At 41.1% G+C, this 20,716-nt stretch overlaps 1 protein-coding gene across 1 annotated transcript in view; it reads left to right on the plus strand.

The window, feature by feature from the left end:
• The first annotated feature begins 2,076 nt into the window (after positions 1-2,076).
• Positions 2,077-20,716, plus strand: part of LOC148037571 (beta-hexosaminidase 1-like) — a 94,258-nt gene continuing 75,618 nt past the window's right edge. The window contains exon 1 of the mRNA XM_087676525.1: positions 2,077-2,665. Coding sequence (XP_087532651.1) covers positions 2,270-2,665 — 396 coding nt within the window. The 5' untranslated portion in view covers positions 2,077-2,269. The remainder of the gene's footprint in view (positions 2,666-20,716) is intronic.

Raw genomic sequence — 20,716 nt, forward strand, 5'->3', positions numbered from 1 at the left:
GCCCCACTTCATGCTTAGGGCATATCAAGGGCAGAACACACATAGGGAGGTTACACTCACCTATGGTTAGACCTGTCTCCCTAAGCTACACGCATTGCACTTTTCCCATACGCGAACTAGGTCCTCAAGTGTGGGATAGCACCCCAAGACCCAACTCCCACTTCCACTGGCACGCACACAATGCATGGCAAGGTGAGGTAGGCACACTCCACATAGTGCACTCTCTTTTCTTTTTCAGGAGAATTCGATAACTTACGCCTAATCACTGACTTTGGAGCCCCAACTCAATATACCCTCGGCCCCCACAACGCCAACTATCTCTACATGCTGCTCTCCCATGTCCAATCCCCATGAAAGCCCCATCATCGACTCACACTACCACCCTTCAATCACATGAGCCCTCATCAACAAAGTCCCGCAAGTGCCATGGGATTGGCACTTGACTAGGAGGGGGGTAATGTTAACCCCAGCGTAAGACAAAGAAAAATGAAGCAAAAGAAAATTCAAAACGACTTAAAAATGTAGAGCAAGGTGGAAAAAGGTGGATTGACTGAAGAATAAGAGAAGAAGAGGCCAAAAGTGCAAGGACAACCTTGAAAGTTGAGGCAAAGGCAAATGTACATTTTAAAATGTAAAAGCGCCCCCAAATTTTTGTAAAAGAGTGCCAAGACTCCCTCCTGTGTAAGTTGTAAAGAGTAGATGGGCATAGGTAAAGGTATGATGTAAGTAGAGGGGAATAGGAAAAGAGGACCTTGGCAAGATAGTCTGTCATATAAAAAAGGGGATAGGTGCCTAAGGGGATGAGGGCATGTATAAAAGTTAAAAAGTGAATAGAGAAGCTCATTCTTGGTGCGTGGCAAAGTGGCTCTTCTTCTTCTTCCTCTTCTTATTCTTGCTTGTTGGTGCTTGTGCTTGAGAGAGGGAGTGTGAGAGTATGAGGGAGTGAGTGTGTGAGAGTGAGGGACCGTGGTGGAGAAGCTCTCCATCTTCTCCTCTCTTCTTCTCTTCTCTTCTCTTCTCTTCTCTTGTCTCGCGCGTATGGCTATGGAGGATTGAGCTTGCATCTAGGATCGTGAAGCTACCGGTGTACTTGAGAGAGGAGTATACTCAATCGGGCATTGAGGTAAGCTCACTAGACTCATAGGCTTGGGAGCACATACGGTTATGTGAGATGTAGCCATTAGCATTCGGCTTGAAACACTTGAGTAATAAGCGGTCCATGGGTTTTGGCAGTCAAGTGAAAGCTCACACATGGGTTAAAGATACAGCTAGCCAATTGAGGCTACCAATTGTCTCCAACTTGAGAAGCTCCAGTTTTGCAATGTAGTGAAAGTATGTGTTGATGGTTCTTAATGGCTTCCTCTTTGATTTGCATGATGAAGTAGTATCACAATAGTTTAGTCGATGAAAGTTTAAGAGAAGTGAGTACTGTCTTTCTTCCTTCTAGCTCTGGCCATAGCACACTCAAGGTGCCCTTTTGTTCATTTTCCTTTGGGTATCTTTATGTTCGTACAATCTTATTATCTATTATTGTCATCTACAATGGCTAGACCAAACCGTAAGTGCAATATATAATAAAGTTTCTTCGTCTTACTAAATGCCTTGGTGTGTAGGTCTAAATTTGAGTCATATATATATATATATATATATATATATATATATATATATATATATATATATATATATATATATATTATAAAAGGAAAATAATGGATGTTTGAGGGTCTCACTATGAGCCAAGTGATATCATATTAAAGGCTTTTTTTCCTCTTGGCATGGTACTCCACCTCCTATAGTGTCTTCATCTTCTAAGTGCTCTCCTTTTATTGCTACTTTGTCTTTCAACATTGTGTCTTTGACTTCGATGCTTCACTAGTTGTAGGGTTTGAATTCACACACCCAATAAACTCAGCCCACACTCAAAAGAATTGAGCTACGACCTCATTGGCGGGTTGGTATTAAATTAGCCGAAAGAATAAAGCAAAAGTTACAACATTAGAGAATGCACAAAAGGCAAGCAGCCTTTGTTCTAACTTAACCAGTTAAGTATAGAAAACCTTGGAATAAGATTTGGGTATCTTTGGTATATGAGCAGTAATAAACAGGATGTCCATGGCACGAGTATGACATGGCGAACGTCTTTGTCAGCCATGCCTGAAGTCAGGTTGAGAGACAAAGTCATTTCACCAACTGGGGCCGAAGACTGTCAATAGGTGCAGCTCCATTGATTCATCCCTGTAGTGGAAGGAAGCTTCACGTTTTGGTGCGAATGTCTTCCCTTACAGCAGCCTGGCTCCGCTTCTCTCTGGTATTCTTCTGTTCCAGCTTCTTTTCTGGGATTGATGGTAGATTCAGCCATGGCTTGTGGCCTTTGCGCATTTTCGGCGACGGGCCAGCCCATTATCCATCGTCCGAGCAGCCCGTCTACCTGTGGCCGATGCCAGCCGAGGTCAGCCGTGGGAATTCTACCATCGTCGTTGCTCAGGACCTCGAACTCCGCGTCGATGGCCCTGGGCAGAACTCTGTCATCCTATCAGATGCTTTCTCCCGGTACAAGAACATGCTGTTTGCTCATTTGCACCATTCGGAGTGGGATCACGAGTCACAACTTGACGGATTCTACCTGCAACATCTGACCATCAATGTGCTCTCCGCAGACGACACAGTAAGTATTAGAGTTATGCCTTTGAGTATATTTGGAGTTGCTCAACAGGATCTGAACATCAAAATCAGCGTAGCAAAACAAATTGCAATTAATAGGGGCTTCTCCCGCTCGACTGAAGGGAAGAGAAAAATGTGAAATTGCAGCAATTTGAATGGCGTTTTATCCATTAAAATTCCATGCGATGCTTGCTGCAAATTTAACGATGGATTTTTGATAGTCAGCTTCTCTAGAGCTGGTCGAGCAAATCTGTCCCTATCAGAAAGAAGTGGCACTGCAAGTAGGATGGCGGAAAGTGACTTGTAATAAGTTCTCCAATTGAAAGGATGTTTTTGGCTCACCTGTAGAGACCAACTTACCGTGTGCTTTTGACATCTACATGGTAGGAGTTGGGAAGTAGTTAATTTGTGAGAAACAAGCCCTTAACTGACAAGGAACATCAGAGCACTTCCTTTATAAACTAACAAAGGAATTGATGAATCGTGCACACTGTTGGACATCTTGCTTAGTTTCTAACCTTGAATGATAGGCAGACCAAGGACACATGCATTCCTTAAAACAATCATGGACTTGGTAAGTTCCTTTGCAGTAAAGATGGCCCTAGCTCCAAGTTGGGAGTGGATTGCACTTCACAAACCAGCCACTTCATATGAAGGACAAGATTGCATCCCTTGAAGAAGCAACCAAGTAATTTTGAACAAATGTTTCCTTATGGATAGAAGTGGGGATTAGACTATTTGCCATATTAAGGACCCTCATACTAAAATGAGTTGAATATAGCATGGTGAGCTATTCTTTATTAGATGATACTCTTTGAACTACCATTATAGAAAAAACAAGGAAAACTTGCTCAATCATCTTCCTTGACTAAGATCTTTCATTAAGGCTTATTTGCTTCTCAGTTGTGAATTTCTTGAGCTTTGCCCAAGCATCTTTCATCTTTTGGGCTCTCTTATATTTTCTTGAGTTGTGTAATTAGGACCTCCTGCCTTACGGTTGTTATCAAAGCCAACTCTTGAGGTATGGATGAAGAGTGATTCGAGTTAGAGGATTCCAAAATTTCTATTACTCCTTTAGAGTAATACTACAAGGTTTCTTCGACCATGGAGGCTTCACAAGAAGAGCTTCTAATGTAAGTGGAGGCAATGTGCATGGACATAGTGGTGCTTTGACAATGGTTATTGGTTTTCAAAGCCAACTAAGTTCTTCTTGTTTGACCACCTTTCAACTTTAGGGGGCGATCGGTGACTTGGGGAGGCACGTGGAGCGAAGATAGGAGTGCCTTGAGTATCGAGTGGTTTTAAATTTGATAGACAAAGTCTTAAGTGCCATGAAAATTATCATTGGCTTTGGCTCAAGGTCATCCAATGGTGAGAGGGCATCTAATGTGCATGGAGGATCAAAGCAGGAGTGCTGACCTACTTGTAGATGTTTCACCACCCTATCTATTGGGAGTGGAGGTGGTTTGGGCCACTCGTGATCCAAGTATCCTTGTGTTCGTTTGTATAGTCATTGAGACCTTGTGGGGGGAGGGGGTTAGTATTTATCTTTTGGTGCCAATCACAAGGGGGAATCCTACATGTTTGGTGGGTCTTCAAATCTCCCTCAATGAGGAGCAACCGGCAATGGCAAAGAAACATCTTGAAGTTCAATGATAAGTAAGACGAGAACTTTGTTTACACAAGATGTAGTGCACATATGACATGACAGCATTTTCCTTGGCAAAATAGATACTATTTGGTGATAGAAAGAGCTAGAACCTTGTCAAAATGCAATAGACCATAGATACATAATTGATGAAGTTCTAGACATTTAAAATGGCCCTAGAGAGTATATTAATGGTCAAAAAGTGGGATTCAATGGTTTGGTTGCTTTGTAATTATTTCAAAAGCTTTGGCCTACTTTGTAGTTTATTTCAAGAGTTTTAGGCTATTTAAAGCAACTTTTGGTCTTTAATTGAGGAGCTAGTATCATCAACATTGACTTTTCTCTTCTCCTTAGTAAGATTTGGTCTAGAACAATTGTGGTCTTCTTCTAGCTTGTAGTTAGCGAGATTTTGAGTGCAGGTAGGTGCAGGTGTGAGCGAGTGGTTTTGAGGGTGCAGGCTAGTGCTAGTATGAATAGCTTTAGACAAAAAATATTTTGGCAAATTCTTTTCAGTTATTAATGCTTCTGCAACTTCTGCAATACACCTATTTTTCACTTCTGCAACCCCATTTTGCTATGGGGTATACTTGCAAGTAAACTATCTATTTATCCCATGAGACCTCAAGAAGTCATTGAACTCATTAGAGAGAGGTACTCTCTCTCTCTCTCTCTATTTAACCTCAAGCGCTTAAACTTTCAAGCTTATTTCAATAGCAATCTTGAAAGTTTTGAAGTGCTCAAACACATCACTCTTTTTCTTCATGAAATATAGGTGCATTTAAGTTTAAACCTTAATTAGCTCATTTTAAACAACCCAAAACCTAAAATGGTGTGAAGTGATGCTTTGCACTGAGAAAACACAAAATGTATGAACATAGCTAAGACACAAAAACTCAGATAAGAATGCAATAAATACGAAAACACAATACACAAACAGGGAAGAAAGAGAATCTAAAGCGAATGAATGAATGCTATAAATGAACGAAAGAGTGTACAAGATGTTGAAAGACAAAGCAATGGGAATAGTTGGAGAGTGACATTCACCAAAGGCACCCAAGGTTTGTAACTTGGAGTTTGAGCTGAGATGATGTTGAAAGTGGAAGGGTAGCAGGCTGGAAACGAAAACACAGCAGTCTCGAGTTGGAATTGTTAAACACAATAGTGTAACCACCCGAATGTGATGGTAGCTGATGCACTGGAGGCTGTAGGAAGCTGATATAGGGCAGCTTGTAGGACCTGAAAATGTAGGTAGTAGGGCTGAAAAGAGGGCAATAGTTGATGATGTCATCAAAGATGCGGTGAAAGCAACCTCATTTCAGACGCCAATTGGCTGGTGGCAAATTGGAAACATGTTTCTTGAGGTGTGGCAGTAGTTGCGAAGGCTAGACAACCACTCGAAGGGGAACTAATGGCTGAAATCTACAAGAAAAGTGACGACTTGCAAAAAAGGGATGAACTGAGTGATGCAAGTAGCCTCTATTTATAGATGTGGATCCTCCCAAAGTTCAGGTGTTTGCTTATAGGACACAGAAACTTTGGTAATCTTTGCGTTTTGGGGCTGTTTTAATGAGCTAATGAAGCCTTAAAGTGTAATGCATCTTTTCTAGCTTCACATCCCTTCTTAGGCCTTAAACTAGAACCAGAAAGGGACTGTAAGCATAGCTCAACCTTGAATACCCTGAAGCTTCCCACCCCAAATTAGCCAAGGCATCGGACTAAGGGCGCACATTGGCTGCCCAAGGACCTATCAGAGTGCACCAGTGCGGAAGTGTATGAGATATATAGTGAACTCGGAGAGGAGAGAGAGAGAGAGAGAGACAAAAGAACACAAAGGATCTGCAATGGAGGAATGTTGAATAAGGGAAGCAAATATATACATGGGCATAGTGCGTTTGTTTGCGTATCTCTACCTCGATGATCTCACCAAGCTATGAACCTCGAAATTTGCACAAAGATATAATTTGTTGTGGGCTAGGAAAATAGTATATATAGGCACAAAAAATGATGAGAATATGTGCAAGTCGACTGTATTAAATGCAATTGGTTGGTCGTGCATGTGGTAGAAGACACTGCTCAATACTTTGCCTCAGTCGAAGATGGGGCAATTGTGGGCTGCTTCTTACTACTCCATGAAATAGCACCAACACCCAAGGTAAAGCAACAACTTCTTGTGGATCTCTTGTGATCCACATCTCCAGCCCAATTAGAATCACTCCAACCTATAAGCACAAGATTTGAATCAACACCTGCTTGATAATAGATCCCTAGATGGGGGGTCCCCCTTAGGAACCGCGAAATCCATTGAGCAGCTTGTCAATGCACCATCTTGGGTTTACTTATGAACCTGGCCAGCATGTTGGGAATAAAGCCTCACCGTGCCTTTTATGGTGTTCGGTGTTGCACGCACCCTTACACTTGTACTTTATATATATTATCAAAACCTAAAGTGGTGTTAAGAAGACTGCTAGGGTTTGCACTGAGGACACACAGAGTGTACGACCACGACAGAAACACAAAGACACAGACACAGACATAGAGGACAAAACTCAAACCCTAAACGCAAAACTCAAAACTCAAACACAAAAACTCAAACACAAACAGAAGAAGGGAGAGAGAGAACACAACTCTGAAGTGAATGAATGCTGTAAATGAATGTAAGAGTGTACAGTGTGCTCAAGGGCAGAGCAATGTCGGAGTGTGACGTTCACTGAAGATAGATCCCAAGTCTGTGACCACCAGTCGGAGTGTAGGAGTGCTGAGTAGTGAATGACAGCAGGCTGATCACCAAAACACAGCAGTCTGGAGGTTGGAAACTGGTAAACGCATTAGTGTACTACCCATCGGGGGCTGGAAACTGTACACAGTTTGCTGTAAACAGCAGGCTGAAACAGTGTCTAAGAGTGTCACGGCCTGCAATGCTGAAAACGCAGGCTGGTTGATCCTGGAGATGATGGACAGCAGGCTGAACAGCATTTTGGGACAGTTTGGAGCAGTCGCCAGCAGCTGAGAGCTGTCGCCTACAGCAATGGATAGGCTGAAGATGATGTGGCTGCAGTCGATGATGGTTGGACAGCAGATGGAGGCGGGTTGTAGGCTGGAAACTGGGCGCCAACAGCAGTAGAGGGTGTGTGGGCTGGTGTAACCTACAAAACAATGATGATAGCTGAATGGGGGCAGCTTGTCTATTTATAGATGTGGAAGGGTGCCCCAAAAATTAGGGTTTCCACTAAACTTTCTTGAACCACTCTCCGTTTTAGGATTTCCACTGAACTCTCTCGAATTGCTCCCCGTTTTAGGGTTTTACTCTAAAAGAGCATTTTTAGTGTGTTTTGGGACTATTTAAGAGGCTAATCAGCAAGTAATGCATATTTTAGCTCAACATCCCCTCTCAGGCCCAAAATTGAGCCGAAAGCTTTTGGGGCTTTTCCCGGATTTGGGGACTTTGATGCAGAATTGGACAATCTGACTCAGAAATTGCAAAATAGGTGCACATTTACCCGGGAAATTTTGGGGCTTTTCACATTTTAGTGAAAATTTTTCAATTTCACTGAAATTTGTGCACACTGGACTTAAGAAAATTGGGGCTTTTGCAGAATTTCATCAATTTGTGCGAGAAGTGCTTGGTGTATGCACTTGGGTACATGTATTGATGCAATTTGGATGGATTTCCTTTTGAAAATTTGGGTTTTTTGACCGACACTGTCAAAGTTGTGCTTGAGAATGCTTTTGGAGCAGAAATTGCAGTTGAATTTGGGGATTTCGAATGTAATGGGTGCATTGGCCTCTAAATGTGGCTGGAATTGCTCGTGGAGTGCAGTAGCAAACATTCTCTAATTCTGGAAATCAATTTGCAGATCTGAGATTTCTGCAAATTTTTGATTTTCACTGCTGGTTGGTACTTTTAGTGTACCGTGGTCACTTGTGTGACATTTGGGCTCACATTTGTTGACTTTTGAGTCAATTTAGTGCTGCAAATTGTCACTGGAAACAGTGATAGCAGCAATCTTTTGCACATCAAGAAGCTTGAGGGTGCACATAATTTTGCAATATGGCAAAAATAGTGCTATAATGTCTTGGTGTAGAAGAAACAGGTGAAGCCCATCAAAGCAAAGGAAATAAAACCAGCAGGTACAGAACAAGAAGAGTGGGATGATTTTGATGAGCTTGCACGCTCTACCATTGAGCTCTTAGTGTTAGACAACTTGCTCTTTAACATTGAGAAGCTGAATTCAGCATATGCAATGTGGCAAAGACTTGAAGAATTGTATGCTTAGAAAAGTGCAGCCAACAAGGTCTATTGACTGTAAAAGTTGATGGACTTTTGCATGAAGGAAGGTACAGCCATGGCTGTACATTTGAACGAGTTCACTCAATTTTTAGTTAGCTGATTGCTTTGGAGTTCCATATTGATGGTGAGTTTAAGGCTACTTTCTTGCTATGCACTTTGCCTGAAAGTTGGGATACTTTCAGGACTGCCTTGAGTAACTCAAATGCTCAGTTGTTATATTATGATTTGGAGAGTTCTTTGTGATGGAAGAACTTAACAAGCAAAATAATTCAACAAACAAGTCTCCTAATGTATTGCACACTAGGGGCAGATTTCAGCAAAAGGGCAGTTCTGAAAATAGCGTACACATAAAGTCTTGTGGTAAAAAATGTGGAGTCTTATCATTGCGGCAAGAAAGGACATTGCAAATGGGACTGTTTTCAATTGAAGAAAGAGAAAGGCCAAAACAAAAATACTGAAGACAACAAGGTTGGGAAAAAGGATAGCAAGCCTGCAAAGACGAGCAATGTGAAGATAGAAGAGGTAAATGTAGTCATTCATGAGAATGACAATGACGGGGATGTACCTCTGGCTTCTTCTTTGAGTGCACACGCATTGATTGCAAATTCTGAGGATGACATGCACACTTGGATACTTGATTCAGGTGCATCTTTTTATGTTACACCACATCATGAATGGTTTTCTGACTACAGTGGTGGTGTACATGGTGTTGTTCACTTGGGGGATAACTATGTATGTAAGATTGCAGGCATTGGTAGTGTGAAATTGGAATTTCAGCATGGCTCCATGTTTGTTTTGCATAACGTGAGGCATGTACCTCAGCTCAAGAAGACCTTGATAAGCACAGGGCAACTAGATGATGAAGACTATCACATCACCTTTGGGGATAGCAAATGGAAAATTTGTGAGGACTCTCGCATTATTACCAAGGGCTCCAAAAGTGATACTTTATATCCTTTGCACGTATCTAGCATGCATGACCATGTAGTCACCATATCTGAGCGGCCAAGTGTTTCTTTGTGGCATAGTTGGTTGGGACACATGAGTCAAAGTGGAAGAAAAGTTCTTTCTCATTTGGGTTATTTGCCACCTTTAAGGTATACTGATTTTAAACAATGTGATCATTGTATTTATGGTAAGCATGCTCAAATGTCACATAAAAAATCTCTCTCAAGTCTTTACCCTTAGAGTTGGTACACTTAGATGTTTGTCAGATGCTAGGGTTATCTCTAGGGGGAAAGAAGTATTTCATTACTTTTGTTGATGATGCCATACACAAAGTATGGGTTTATCCAATCCGTCATAAAGACAAGGCCTTGGATAAATTTAAAAAATTTCTAGCACTTGTTGAAAATTAGACCAGCAAGACATTAAAGTGTCTTCGCTCGGACAATGTTGGGGAATATGTGTCCAAAGCCTTTTAGGACTTTTGTGATAGTAGGATTAAAAGGGAGCTCACCGCCCCTCACAATCCACTCCAAAATGGTGCTGTAGAGCATATGAATAGGACCATTCAAGACAAGGTCCATACAATGCTATTACATGCTACTTTACCTCATGGATTTCGGCAAAGGTTGTTATGACAACCATACACTTGATTAATCTATCACCAAATAGGTCTTTTGGGGAGCGGGAGGGGGGGAGAGTCCCTCAAGAAGTGTGGTCGGCAAGCCACCTGCGTATGCTCACTTGAGAGTGTTTGACTGCGAGGCATTTGTGTACATTCGCAAGGGTAATGCAATAAACTTGAGTAAAAGTCTTGTAAATGTATTTTCCTAGGATATGGTGATGAGGGTGAAATGGGTTATCGGTTATGGAATCATGAGAAAAAAAAAGTAGTACATAGCAATGATGTTATCTTCTGGGAAGATTACATGCACAAACAGCCCGAAAAGACAAAGGAGGTCAGAAGGGTTGTATTTTGGGAGGATGTACCAATAGGACAACAAAGGATGCCCACTAGATAGTAGCAAATACCTGTTGTAAATGTCCTTGAAAATATAGGGAATAATGCTGAAAATGATTACAAGATATTACCTATGATGTACTACAAATTCAGCAAGAACAGATGCCTTGGAACGACCAGAATCAGCTGTACAGCATACTGACCCTGCAGAACAGCAAGCTGTTAATTCAGATTTGCAAGCTGAATAGCCATCAAATGTTGATCATTGGGTCCGTAGGTCAACTAGAGTGCAAAGACAACTAGATAGGTTTGTTCTTGGTATCAATTATGTGGCTGATTATGCCATGTTGACAGATTGCAGTGAGCCATCATGCTTCCAGGAAGCAATGGGTAGAAAAGACAGTAAGAAATGGCATAAGGCTATGCTGTCAAAGATGGAATCTCTCATTAAAAATTACACTTGGGATTTGGTGCATTTGTCTAAAGGGTAGAAAGTGCTACCATGCAAATGGGTTTAGAAAATGAAAGTCATTTTTTGTTCTTTGCCAAAGTACAAGGCACAATTGGTTGCTAATGGGTACAAGTAAGAACATTTTATTGATTTTGATGAAATCTTTTCTCTTGTAGTCAAACTGACTACTTTGCGAATCATTTTGGGCTTGGTTGCATCTGAAGATATGGAACTCATACAAATGGATATCAAGACAACCTTCTTACATGGTGATTTGCATAACGAGATCTATATGCAATAGCTCGAGGGTTTTGTTGCAAAGGGGAAAGAGCACATGGTATGTAAACTCAACAAGAGTTTGTATGGGCTGAAACATGCCCCACGAGAATGGTATCATAAATTTGATACATTTATGCAATCTTAGGGATTCCATCGATCTCAAGTTGATCACTGCTTGTACACCAAGAAGGCAGTAGATGACAGCCTTATTCTTTTGGTGTTGTATGTGGATGACATGCTAGTTGCAGGTAGGGATGTTCATGCCTTGGACTCCTTGAAGCAAAGCTTACACAATAGCTTTGATATGAAGGATCTTGGTGAGGCCAATCATATTCTTGGCATGCGTATACTCAGGGACAAATCGAAGGGTCTTCTCTATCTGTCATAGCAGGAGTATGTTACTAAGGTTTTGTGGCGTTTCAATATGGAGGGGGGGGGGAGGGAAGCCATTGGTGTACTGTTGCCTCCATACATGAAACTTAGTGTAGATGACAGGCCTACATCGGATAATGGAAAGGCTAAGATGACCAAGATTCCTTATGCTTCAGCTATTGGTAGCTTGATGTATGCTATGGTTGCTACACGTCCTAACATTGCATTTGCAGTGGGAGTGGTTAGTAGGTACATGGCATATCTTGGTAAAAAGCATTGGGAAGTAGTGAAAGGTATCATGAGATACCTTAAGGGCACAAAGGATTTGTGTATTTGCTTTGGGAAGGAGAAGTCATCTGTTGTTGGCTTCATGGATGCAGACTATGCTGGTTATTCTGACTGTAGGAAGTCTACTTCAGGATATGTGTTCACGTTCACAGGGGGAGCAATCTTTTGGATATCCAAGTTGCAAAAGTGTGTTGCATTGTCTACTACAAAGGCAGAGTATGTGGCTGCCACTGAGGTATGCAAAGAGGCTTTATGGCTTTCACGTGTGGTGAGAGAGCTTGGCATTACAGAGGTTCCTATCCTCCACTGTGATAGTTAGAGTGCTATCATGCTAGCACGGAATCCTGTCTTTTATGCAAAGACAAAGCACATATAGGTGAAGTATCATTTTATTAGGGATGTACTTGACAGCAAGAGCATTGAGCTTATCAAGATACATACATATGATAACCTTGCAAACCTTCTTACGAAGGGTCTTCCAGTAGAGCGGTTTGCTCATTGCTGCCAGATGATGGGGGTTGGGTAGTATATGTGTATTTCAGCTTTGTACATACATAGACTTAGCTGATTCTTTCCTCTACCTTTAGGCACGTTGCCTTTAGATGGGAGGTTGTTGGGAATAAAGGCTCACCGTGTCTTTTACAGTGTTCGGGTGTGCACGCATCCTTATACTTGTACTTTATATATATTATCAAAATCTAAAGTGGTACACTTTGTCATTGTACCAAAAAATTTGAGTGTCGTGCTTCACTATCTTTGCTCACTCTTTACTTTGAACTCTATACTCAAATCTGATCTACACTCTATCTCGATCCTTGCACACGTGCCATCACAGCAAACCTATTGCAAAACACAAGTCAACACGAGTGTTGAGGAGCCATATAAGGACCCAATCAATTGTTGATAGTGGGTAGCATCCACCAAAGGAGAATTTGCATGGTCGTAGCTTTCTAGTTGGAATCCATAGGAGTAGAAATGGCCTTACAACCCTCCATCTCAAACATGGCCGAAAGCTCTTGCACATACCACTGCTGGGATATGAAAATCCCCCTTGGAGTTTGGTAAATCTCATGGCCTAAAAAGAAGTGGAGAAGGCCCATATTTTCCATCTTGAATGAATCTAGCCTTCCTTCTTGGAAAGCGTTGTAATTCCTTGATCAAGCACTTAATTACAACAATCAACAAATAAACATAAATTGAAATGCATAATTTACCTTAACAATCTTTGGTATTTCTTTAACTTTAATTGCCAATGGATGTACTACAAGCCGAGATTCCATGATCTGCTTGGTTGATCCAAAAGCCCCTTGTTGATCCAGCAATCAGTAAATAAATTGGGCGATTCGCCCCTTGATTTTCACTCAAGACTTGCTCTAAACTGGAGCCCAATTGGCCAAATTCTGCCCCAAATTTACAATGGATGACTGGGCATTTGAAATCCTTGATAATACAACAAATTGCAAGTGTTGATTTTAGTGTATGATGCCTTATCCCATTGGCATGGGTTCCAATGTGGTTTCCAAATACTAATTTTTACAGAAATTTAGGGTTTACAGTAGAGATCTCTTTGCTGTCCACCAAATTTGGTTGAGATTTACTTAAAATGGCCAAGAAATGCTGAGATCTCTTGAGAATAGATTGGAGAAGGTGAGAGAAAGCCAAGATGAGAGAGACATTTGATTTTCTTTGCGAGGAAACCCTAAAATCTGCTTGTTGCATGTTCTAGCTTACATTTAATGAAGTCATCTAGTCAGCAATGTTGTCGCTAGCCCTTGGAAGGTATCTCTCTACTATCCTTTGCTTGCTAAGGTGCCCAGATGACATTCTTCTACAACAAATTGTTGTTCTCTGATAAAAAAATGGACCAGTAGCTCTCTCTCTTCTCTTCCCCAGGTTGTAAACTGACCCAATGGCTAAGACCAAACCCCCAAAAACGTTTTCTTAGTTTGCATGGGCATTTTTGCCAAGTGGCAGCCTTCTAAATCCATTTTTCAGCATTATTCAACCATTTAATTAATTTTCAAAATAAAATAATTCTGAAAATTAATTTCAGCCTTTTTGACCTTGCCCAAAATTAAATGTGCCTTCCATAATTATATTAGCTAGGCCATTTTGCAACCTGGAGTGGTCCCCAAACTTAATTGACCCTCAAATTGGCATTAATTAATTAACTAGTGCTAGTCCCTAGTGTCACCATTGACACTTATTGGCCAAACAACTGTCCAAGGGTTGAAATTGACTCTAACTGACCACCAAAACCTAGCTGGCATAACTTATCACAACTTTTGCCTTTGATACCCACTATATCCTTGGGGTCCTTGTCCTGTTACCATTAAATAACTACCATGTGCATCACATGTGCTAAATAACCTTATACATATGATTAGTAACTTAATCAAATGTTGTGGGTAAGATTAAAGTATCTCAAAATTTCGGGTACTCGTGACATGAATACATGAATACCTCATATAGTGCCGCCTTAGTCTCCTTGACCTTTTGGGCGTGGTTACTCGTCAAAATAAGATCATCCACATAAAGCACGAATAATGCGTGCACTCTAGTTGAGGTGTGGACATACAACTAGGGATTGGAAGAGGAACATCGATACCCCATCTTGCCTTGGAGGAATGAGTCTATCTTCTCTTTCCAAGTATGTGGAGCCTATTTAAGACTGTAAAGGGCCTTTAACTTGTACACGTGTCCATCTGATGAGAAAAAGACAGGAGGCTGCTCAACATAGATTTCCTCCTTCAAATCACCATTTATAAAGGCAGACTTTACATCAAGTTGATAAACCGGCCATCCCCTATGGTTAGCTAAGGCAAGAACGACCCTACTGGTAGCCATTTGATTTGTAGGTGCAAAGGTGTCATGGAAATCCACCCCTAGCCGCTGAGGCTGAAGTGGGGGATTGATTAAGGATGTGGAGTGTAGTAGCCACAGCCTCGGCCCAGAGACATTGAGGTGTTTGTCTATGCTTCATCATGGTGTGAGCCATCTAATTCACACTTCAGTTATTTTGCTCCAATATGCCATTTTTCTTGAGGTGTGTTTGTATTTGTAAACTCATGGTGGATACCACCATCTACACAAAACCTAGTAAGCTCATTAGAAACAAATTCTCCTCCCTTATCGGATCATAATGTCTGTAGTTTTCGGTTTGATTGGTTCTCTTCAAAGAGTAACCAATCCTTGAAGTGGGAGAAAGCCTCCGACTTCTCCTGCAAAAAATAAGCCCATGTCATCCTGCTAAAATCGTCCAAAATCAGCATGAAATACAAGCTTCCCTTAAGGGACTCCATCCTTATAGGTCCAGAAAAATTTGTAGAAACAAGCTTCAAGGGTACTGAAGACCGCCTTGAAGCCTTGATGGGAATGGTATCATGATGCTGTTTTCCATGAACGCAAGACACACATGGCTGCTAGCTCACCACAATGTGTGGCATACCTTGAAGAACAAGCTATCCCCTAGATGCCTTCCAAAGGTAATCATAATTTAGGTGGCCAAACCAAGTATGCCAAAGCTCGGATTGTGTTTGAGAGGTAAGAAGAAGAGAGGTCAAGGCAGAAGGAGACCTTAGTTTGTAGACTCCATTCTTCTCGTGATTGGAAGTAAGCACCTATCTCGATCCACGATCAAGAATCCGAAAGGAATCCTTGTCAAACTCAACCAAAAGACCGAGGGCACAAATCTTGTGTAGCAGATGGTAATCCAAGCCTAGCACATAAAGCACCTTTGAAGTATGGGCGCCACCCTACCCATTTAGAATAAGTTGCATGTTACCCCTTCCTTGAATAGGAATAGAAGAGCTATCGCCAATGAGAATTCGCCCATGTGAAGGCCGCAATTGGGCAATGCTTGCCGTAGAAGGAGTCATGTGCTAAGAGGCACCACTGTCAACAATCCACTCATGAGGTTGTGGGGCTATCAATGCAGCATCAGAAGGCCTAGGGGTTGATGCCTCAATCACCTCCAAGTGGAGGAAGGTAGTTGATGAGGAAGCAACAACCATTTTTGAATCCTTTGAGGACTTCTTGTTCTTCTCCTTGTTCTTTTTCTCCTTGTCAGAGAAATCCTTCTTCCAAGCCTATCTTGCCACAGATGTGACAAGTGGAATCCTTTTTTTTGTCCTCCTTTTGATCCTTTGGAAGCATTCTGCCCTTTCAATTGCTCTGGTTGGTCCAAAACCATAGGAACCAACTACTCCCAACGAAGAGTCTTTGTCCCCCCTCAAGCAATCAAAGCAGAGTAAAATGCACCGAATCTAGGCAATAATTGTGAAAGGAGTGTTATTGTCATGTCTTTGGAAGTGATCAACTTCCCTGTGTTTTGCACTTGCATCTGTAGCTGCCTTAGCTTGTTCACATGCTCCCGCATAGAAGATGATTTGTTGATGCTCAAGGTCCTCATTTGTACCTCCAAAGAGACACATTTTATAACGGTACATTTTGTTGTACTACATCTGATCAAGCTTTAGCTATATCTCCCTAGTCACCATCGAGTGCTCTATATGGGCAATCACGGCTGTAGTGTAGGAAAGAAAGAGAAACGAACGGATGCAAGCATTGAGTTTGTCCCAATGCACCTGAACATTGCCAACTCCAAACGATCTGTTGTAGAAAATTTAGACTTGTCTCTTGATCAAGGATGGTCGATAGCCTCCGTCACAAGCTCCATCAAATCATAGGACTCCAAGTCAATCATCATAATGTGCCAAATGCGATAGTTCTCACCATTGAGCTTTTGATTTGACGGAAGAGCTAGTATCAGAAGACATCTTCACCTACAATGTGTGCAAAAACATGATAGTAGCCCCCTTTGACTGTGCAAATGCAGCTTCTAGGGCTTTTCTCAAGTTGTCCCTCTCCTACTTCACTTTTGCTGAAGGCAAAAAGGTGAAATCTTCAGTTGAAGGCTCAAAATTCAGCTTTGCTCTTGCTTGAATAGCAAAAAACAGCAGCAACTTCAGCAACTTTACTCCTTTCCCATAGGCCCATACTCGCCTCAGTCTTGTATCGATGTACAGCCCTCTAGCTCGCCCTCGAACGTTGAAAACACAGCCTTGTGTTGCACTGAAATCTCCTCTTCAGGTCTACCCACGATCAATCAATCCTTCTACGCTGCTCTGATACCATCTCAGAGTGCATCGGTGTGGAGGCGTATGACTAGGACTGAGAGGTGGAGTGAACATGGAGAGGAAAGAGAGAGAAAGAGACAAAAGAACATGGAAGATCTACAATGAGGGAATGCTATAAGGAAAGTAGATATGTATATGGACGTAGTGCGTATGTTTGCGTATCTCCACCTCAATGATCTCACCAAGCCGTGAACCTCGAAGTTTGCACAAAGAGATGATCTGTTGTAGGCTGGAAAGGCAGCATATATAGGCACAGCAAACAATGAGAATATGTGCAGGTTGGCTGCATTAAATGCAGCCGACTGGTCATGAATGTTGCCGACTGACATGGGGACCTGCAGTAAATGCACCGACTGCTGCAGCAATTTAATACAGCTGACTGGTCATGAATGCTGCCGATGGACATGTGGATCTGCAGTAAATGTGCCACTTGATCACACATGCAAAAAACGTCAGCCTGCCAAGTGGCATCTGTCCGACTGCTGAGAACTGATGGCACCTACCCCAACTGCAAAACGACAGTACCAAAATGCAGGCAACTACTTTAGAATGCCCAGACCGACAAGAAATGTGTGAAAACTGTCCATATCTAGGGGATGACCATATCTCTAACAGGACCCACCAAGACTACAAGAGGCGATGGTTAGCTTACTTCAAGAGCCCAAAGGGTCGCACAGAGAGGCCAAGGCATTAGACAAAGGATGCTCGTTGGTTGCCTTGTGGCTTACGAGGACATGCAAAGGCGATGAAACCGCTTTGAACTTAAAAAGAAAGAAAAAAAAAACTGTGCCCATGAGAGAAAAATAATGAGTTGGATCTGTGGTTAGATCCAACATTGCAAACTAGAAGACTATGCCAATGACCTTTTTGCTAGAAGGCAAGTCAACAAGACTCTAAGTGTTATTTTGCTCAATAGAGCGCATCTGATCACTTATGGCTTGCACCCAATGCACATCTTGTCATGCATCCTTAAAACATGTAGGCTTATTAGGCTGATTTTGGGCAAGTGGGGAAGGTTCAATATGCTGTAATGGCTGATTTTCAGTATCAAAATCAGCTTCCAAACTGATAGCATACGGAAGGGGACCTCAAATATATTCAAAGAGTCTAATGTGTCATGAATCGCATAGTGGGGGCCCGGGGGACTTGCTTAAGATACTATGCTGAATACACACAATACATATAAGAAGAAACTCACTCAAGAACACCTAGTATATAATTGATTATACTAATCGATTGACACTAGAACTATGCCAATTGTAGGTAGGTGTAACTAACCAAATATAATAATAATGAGTTAGTGGCCATGGAGGATCATAATGACCATCGACACGCTAAGTGTAGATGTGTGGATCTATCTAACTAGACGGTCCACCATCAATGTACGCACATGTTGAGCTTGCCATCTTAACACTCCCCCTTAAGTTCAATTGCGTCTTTGTAACTCCAAGTAAGCTACGGAATCCTCGAAGCTTCTCTACACCCAATATCTTCGTGAAAATGTTAACTACTTGATCCTATGGTGACATATATCAAGTTGATCTCATTTGTAAGTATCTCCTCTCTCACAAAATGGTAATGCATCTCAATGCGTTTTATCCTAGCATGGAACATAGGATTCCTAACCAGTTGTATATTACTCATGTTGTCACAATTAATGATACAAGTGGACTATCTACTTGCACATTCAAATCACCCAATGAATTTTGTAGCCGTACTACCTCCCATGTTGCCATAGCAGTATGTCTATACTCCACCTTTATACTCGATAAAATAATTGTTGGTTGCTTTTTACTACTCCAAGTGATTGTTGCACTACCAAGAGAAAACATGAATCCGTTGGTAGATATTTTATCAAATGTGCTACTAGCCCAATCTGTATATGTGCATCCAAACACGTGTATCCTTAGCTACCTTATAAAAAAGTCTATAATACAAGGTGGACTTCAGATATCTCAATTTGGCTTTGAGTCCATCCAAACAAGGTTTAATAGGTACCTACATAAACTGACTTACAAGCCCTCAAGTTTTGCCTTGTGATAGATATGTAAATCAAACTTCCTACTATCCTCTTGAATATAGTAGGGTCTTCTGTCTCATCCCGAATATCAGCACTTAACTTGATATTTTGCTCCAATAGCACTAAAAGAGGCTTACATGCCGTCATACCATACTTAGATAACATATCCAAACCATATTGCCTTTGGGGTAACCATATACTATCAACACATTTGATCATTTCAATACCAAGAAAGTACCTCAGCTCACCTAAATCTTTTATCTCAAGCTTTTGCTTCAAAAAGCCCTTAACATCAGCAATTCCATTTTCATTATCACATGTAATAATCAAGTCATTTACATGGATAACTATGATGACTAAACTTACATCACCCTTTCTCACATAAAGTGAGTAACCTATATCAAAAACATAAATAATGTTAACAAGATACTGTCTGATCTTGTCAAACTATGCTCTAGGTACTTGCTTTAGACTATAGAGAACCTTCTTGAACTTGTACACATACGTGGGATGCTCTAAATTCTCATAACCTATTGGTTGCTCCATATATACCTCTTCTTGCAATCGCCATGCAAGAAGACATTCTTCACATCGATCTGTTGTAAACTCCGACTTTGGTTGTTGCCAAATTAATTATATATCTGACAATTGCCATCTTAGCAATTGGATTGGATGTCTCTTTATAGTCTATGCCTTATGTTCGTGCATAGCCTTTTGCAACGAGCATGGCCTTATACTTGCTAATAGAATCATTTGCATTATGCTTTATTTTATAGATCTACTTACAGCCAATAACTTTCTTACCCTTGATCCCATGTCTTGTTGGTCTCTAATATAGTCATCTCCTTGTCCATTGTATTTCAATGAGCATGACCAATAGTCTTCTCAAAACAAGTGGGCTCAACATCCTCAACTACCTTTACCATATAAGCATAATGGTGAGTTGCATAATCCTCAAAGCAAATCTTCTAATAGGATATCTTATCCTATTGGACTTGCGTACCATTGGATCACTGAATGGAGCCTTTATATTTCTATGTGCTCTTTGTACACCTCATGTCTTGACTGAAGGAATATCAAGCTTATCATCCAAACTCTTTGTCGAACGAGAGTCTCCATCAAGAACGGAATGACTAATAGACGTATCATTACCATTTTACACTTTCTTTTTCCCTTTATCATTACCTGCAATACTAGTAGATGTACTTGAAAATGGGGGTTACTCCTTAGTCTGAGAGATTAAGGATTGATTGTAGATCTACTACTAGATGATGTCTTTGGTTCATTAAGGGTCCATGATTCTTGCTTTGTTGTTTGCACATGACTATCATGATCATCAACAACATCTAATGTATCTCCACTAGATGCATATCAATTACTCATCTCATAAAAAATAACATCCTTGCTCACTCTAAACTCACCATTAATAGGATTGCTATCATAAGGACGTGAAATTTTATTGCTTTGTTTAGTATCTGTTTAAAAATATAATTAAATGTGCTAATGTCACTTGCACATGTGAGGTGCAAGTTGATTATTTCATAGTATGGGACTCGAGACCTCGAGATATTTGATAGGTACTAGGTGGTACTCAGTGTCAGATTTAGGCCTAGACCAATTTATTGGCTACTAATGTTAGTGGTGACATTAGAGACTATGTATTAA

This window comes from Lygodium microphyllum, chromosome 4 (genome assembly GCF_053477565.2).
Source record: "Lygodium microphyllum isolate KBCC chromosome 4, Lygodium_microphyllum_v1.1.10, whole genome shotgun sequence".
Classification (NCBI taxonomy): Eukaryota; Viridiplantae; Streptophyta; class Polypodiopsida; order Schizaeales; family Lygodiaceae; genus Lygodium; species Lygodium microphyllum.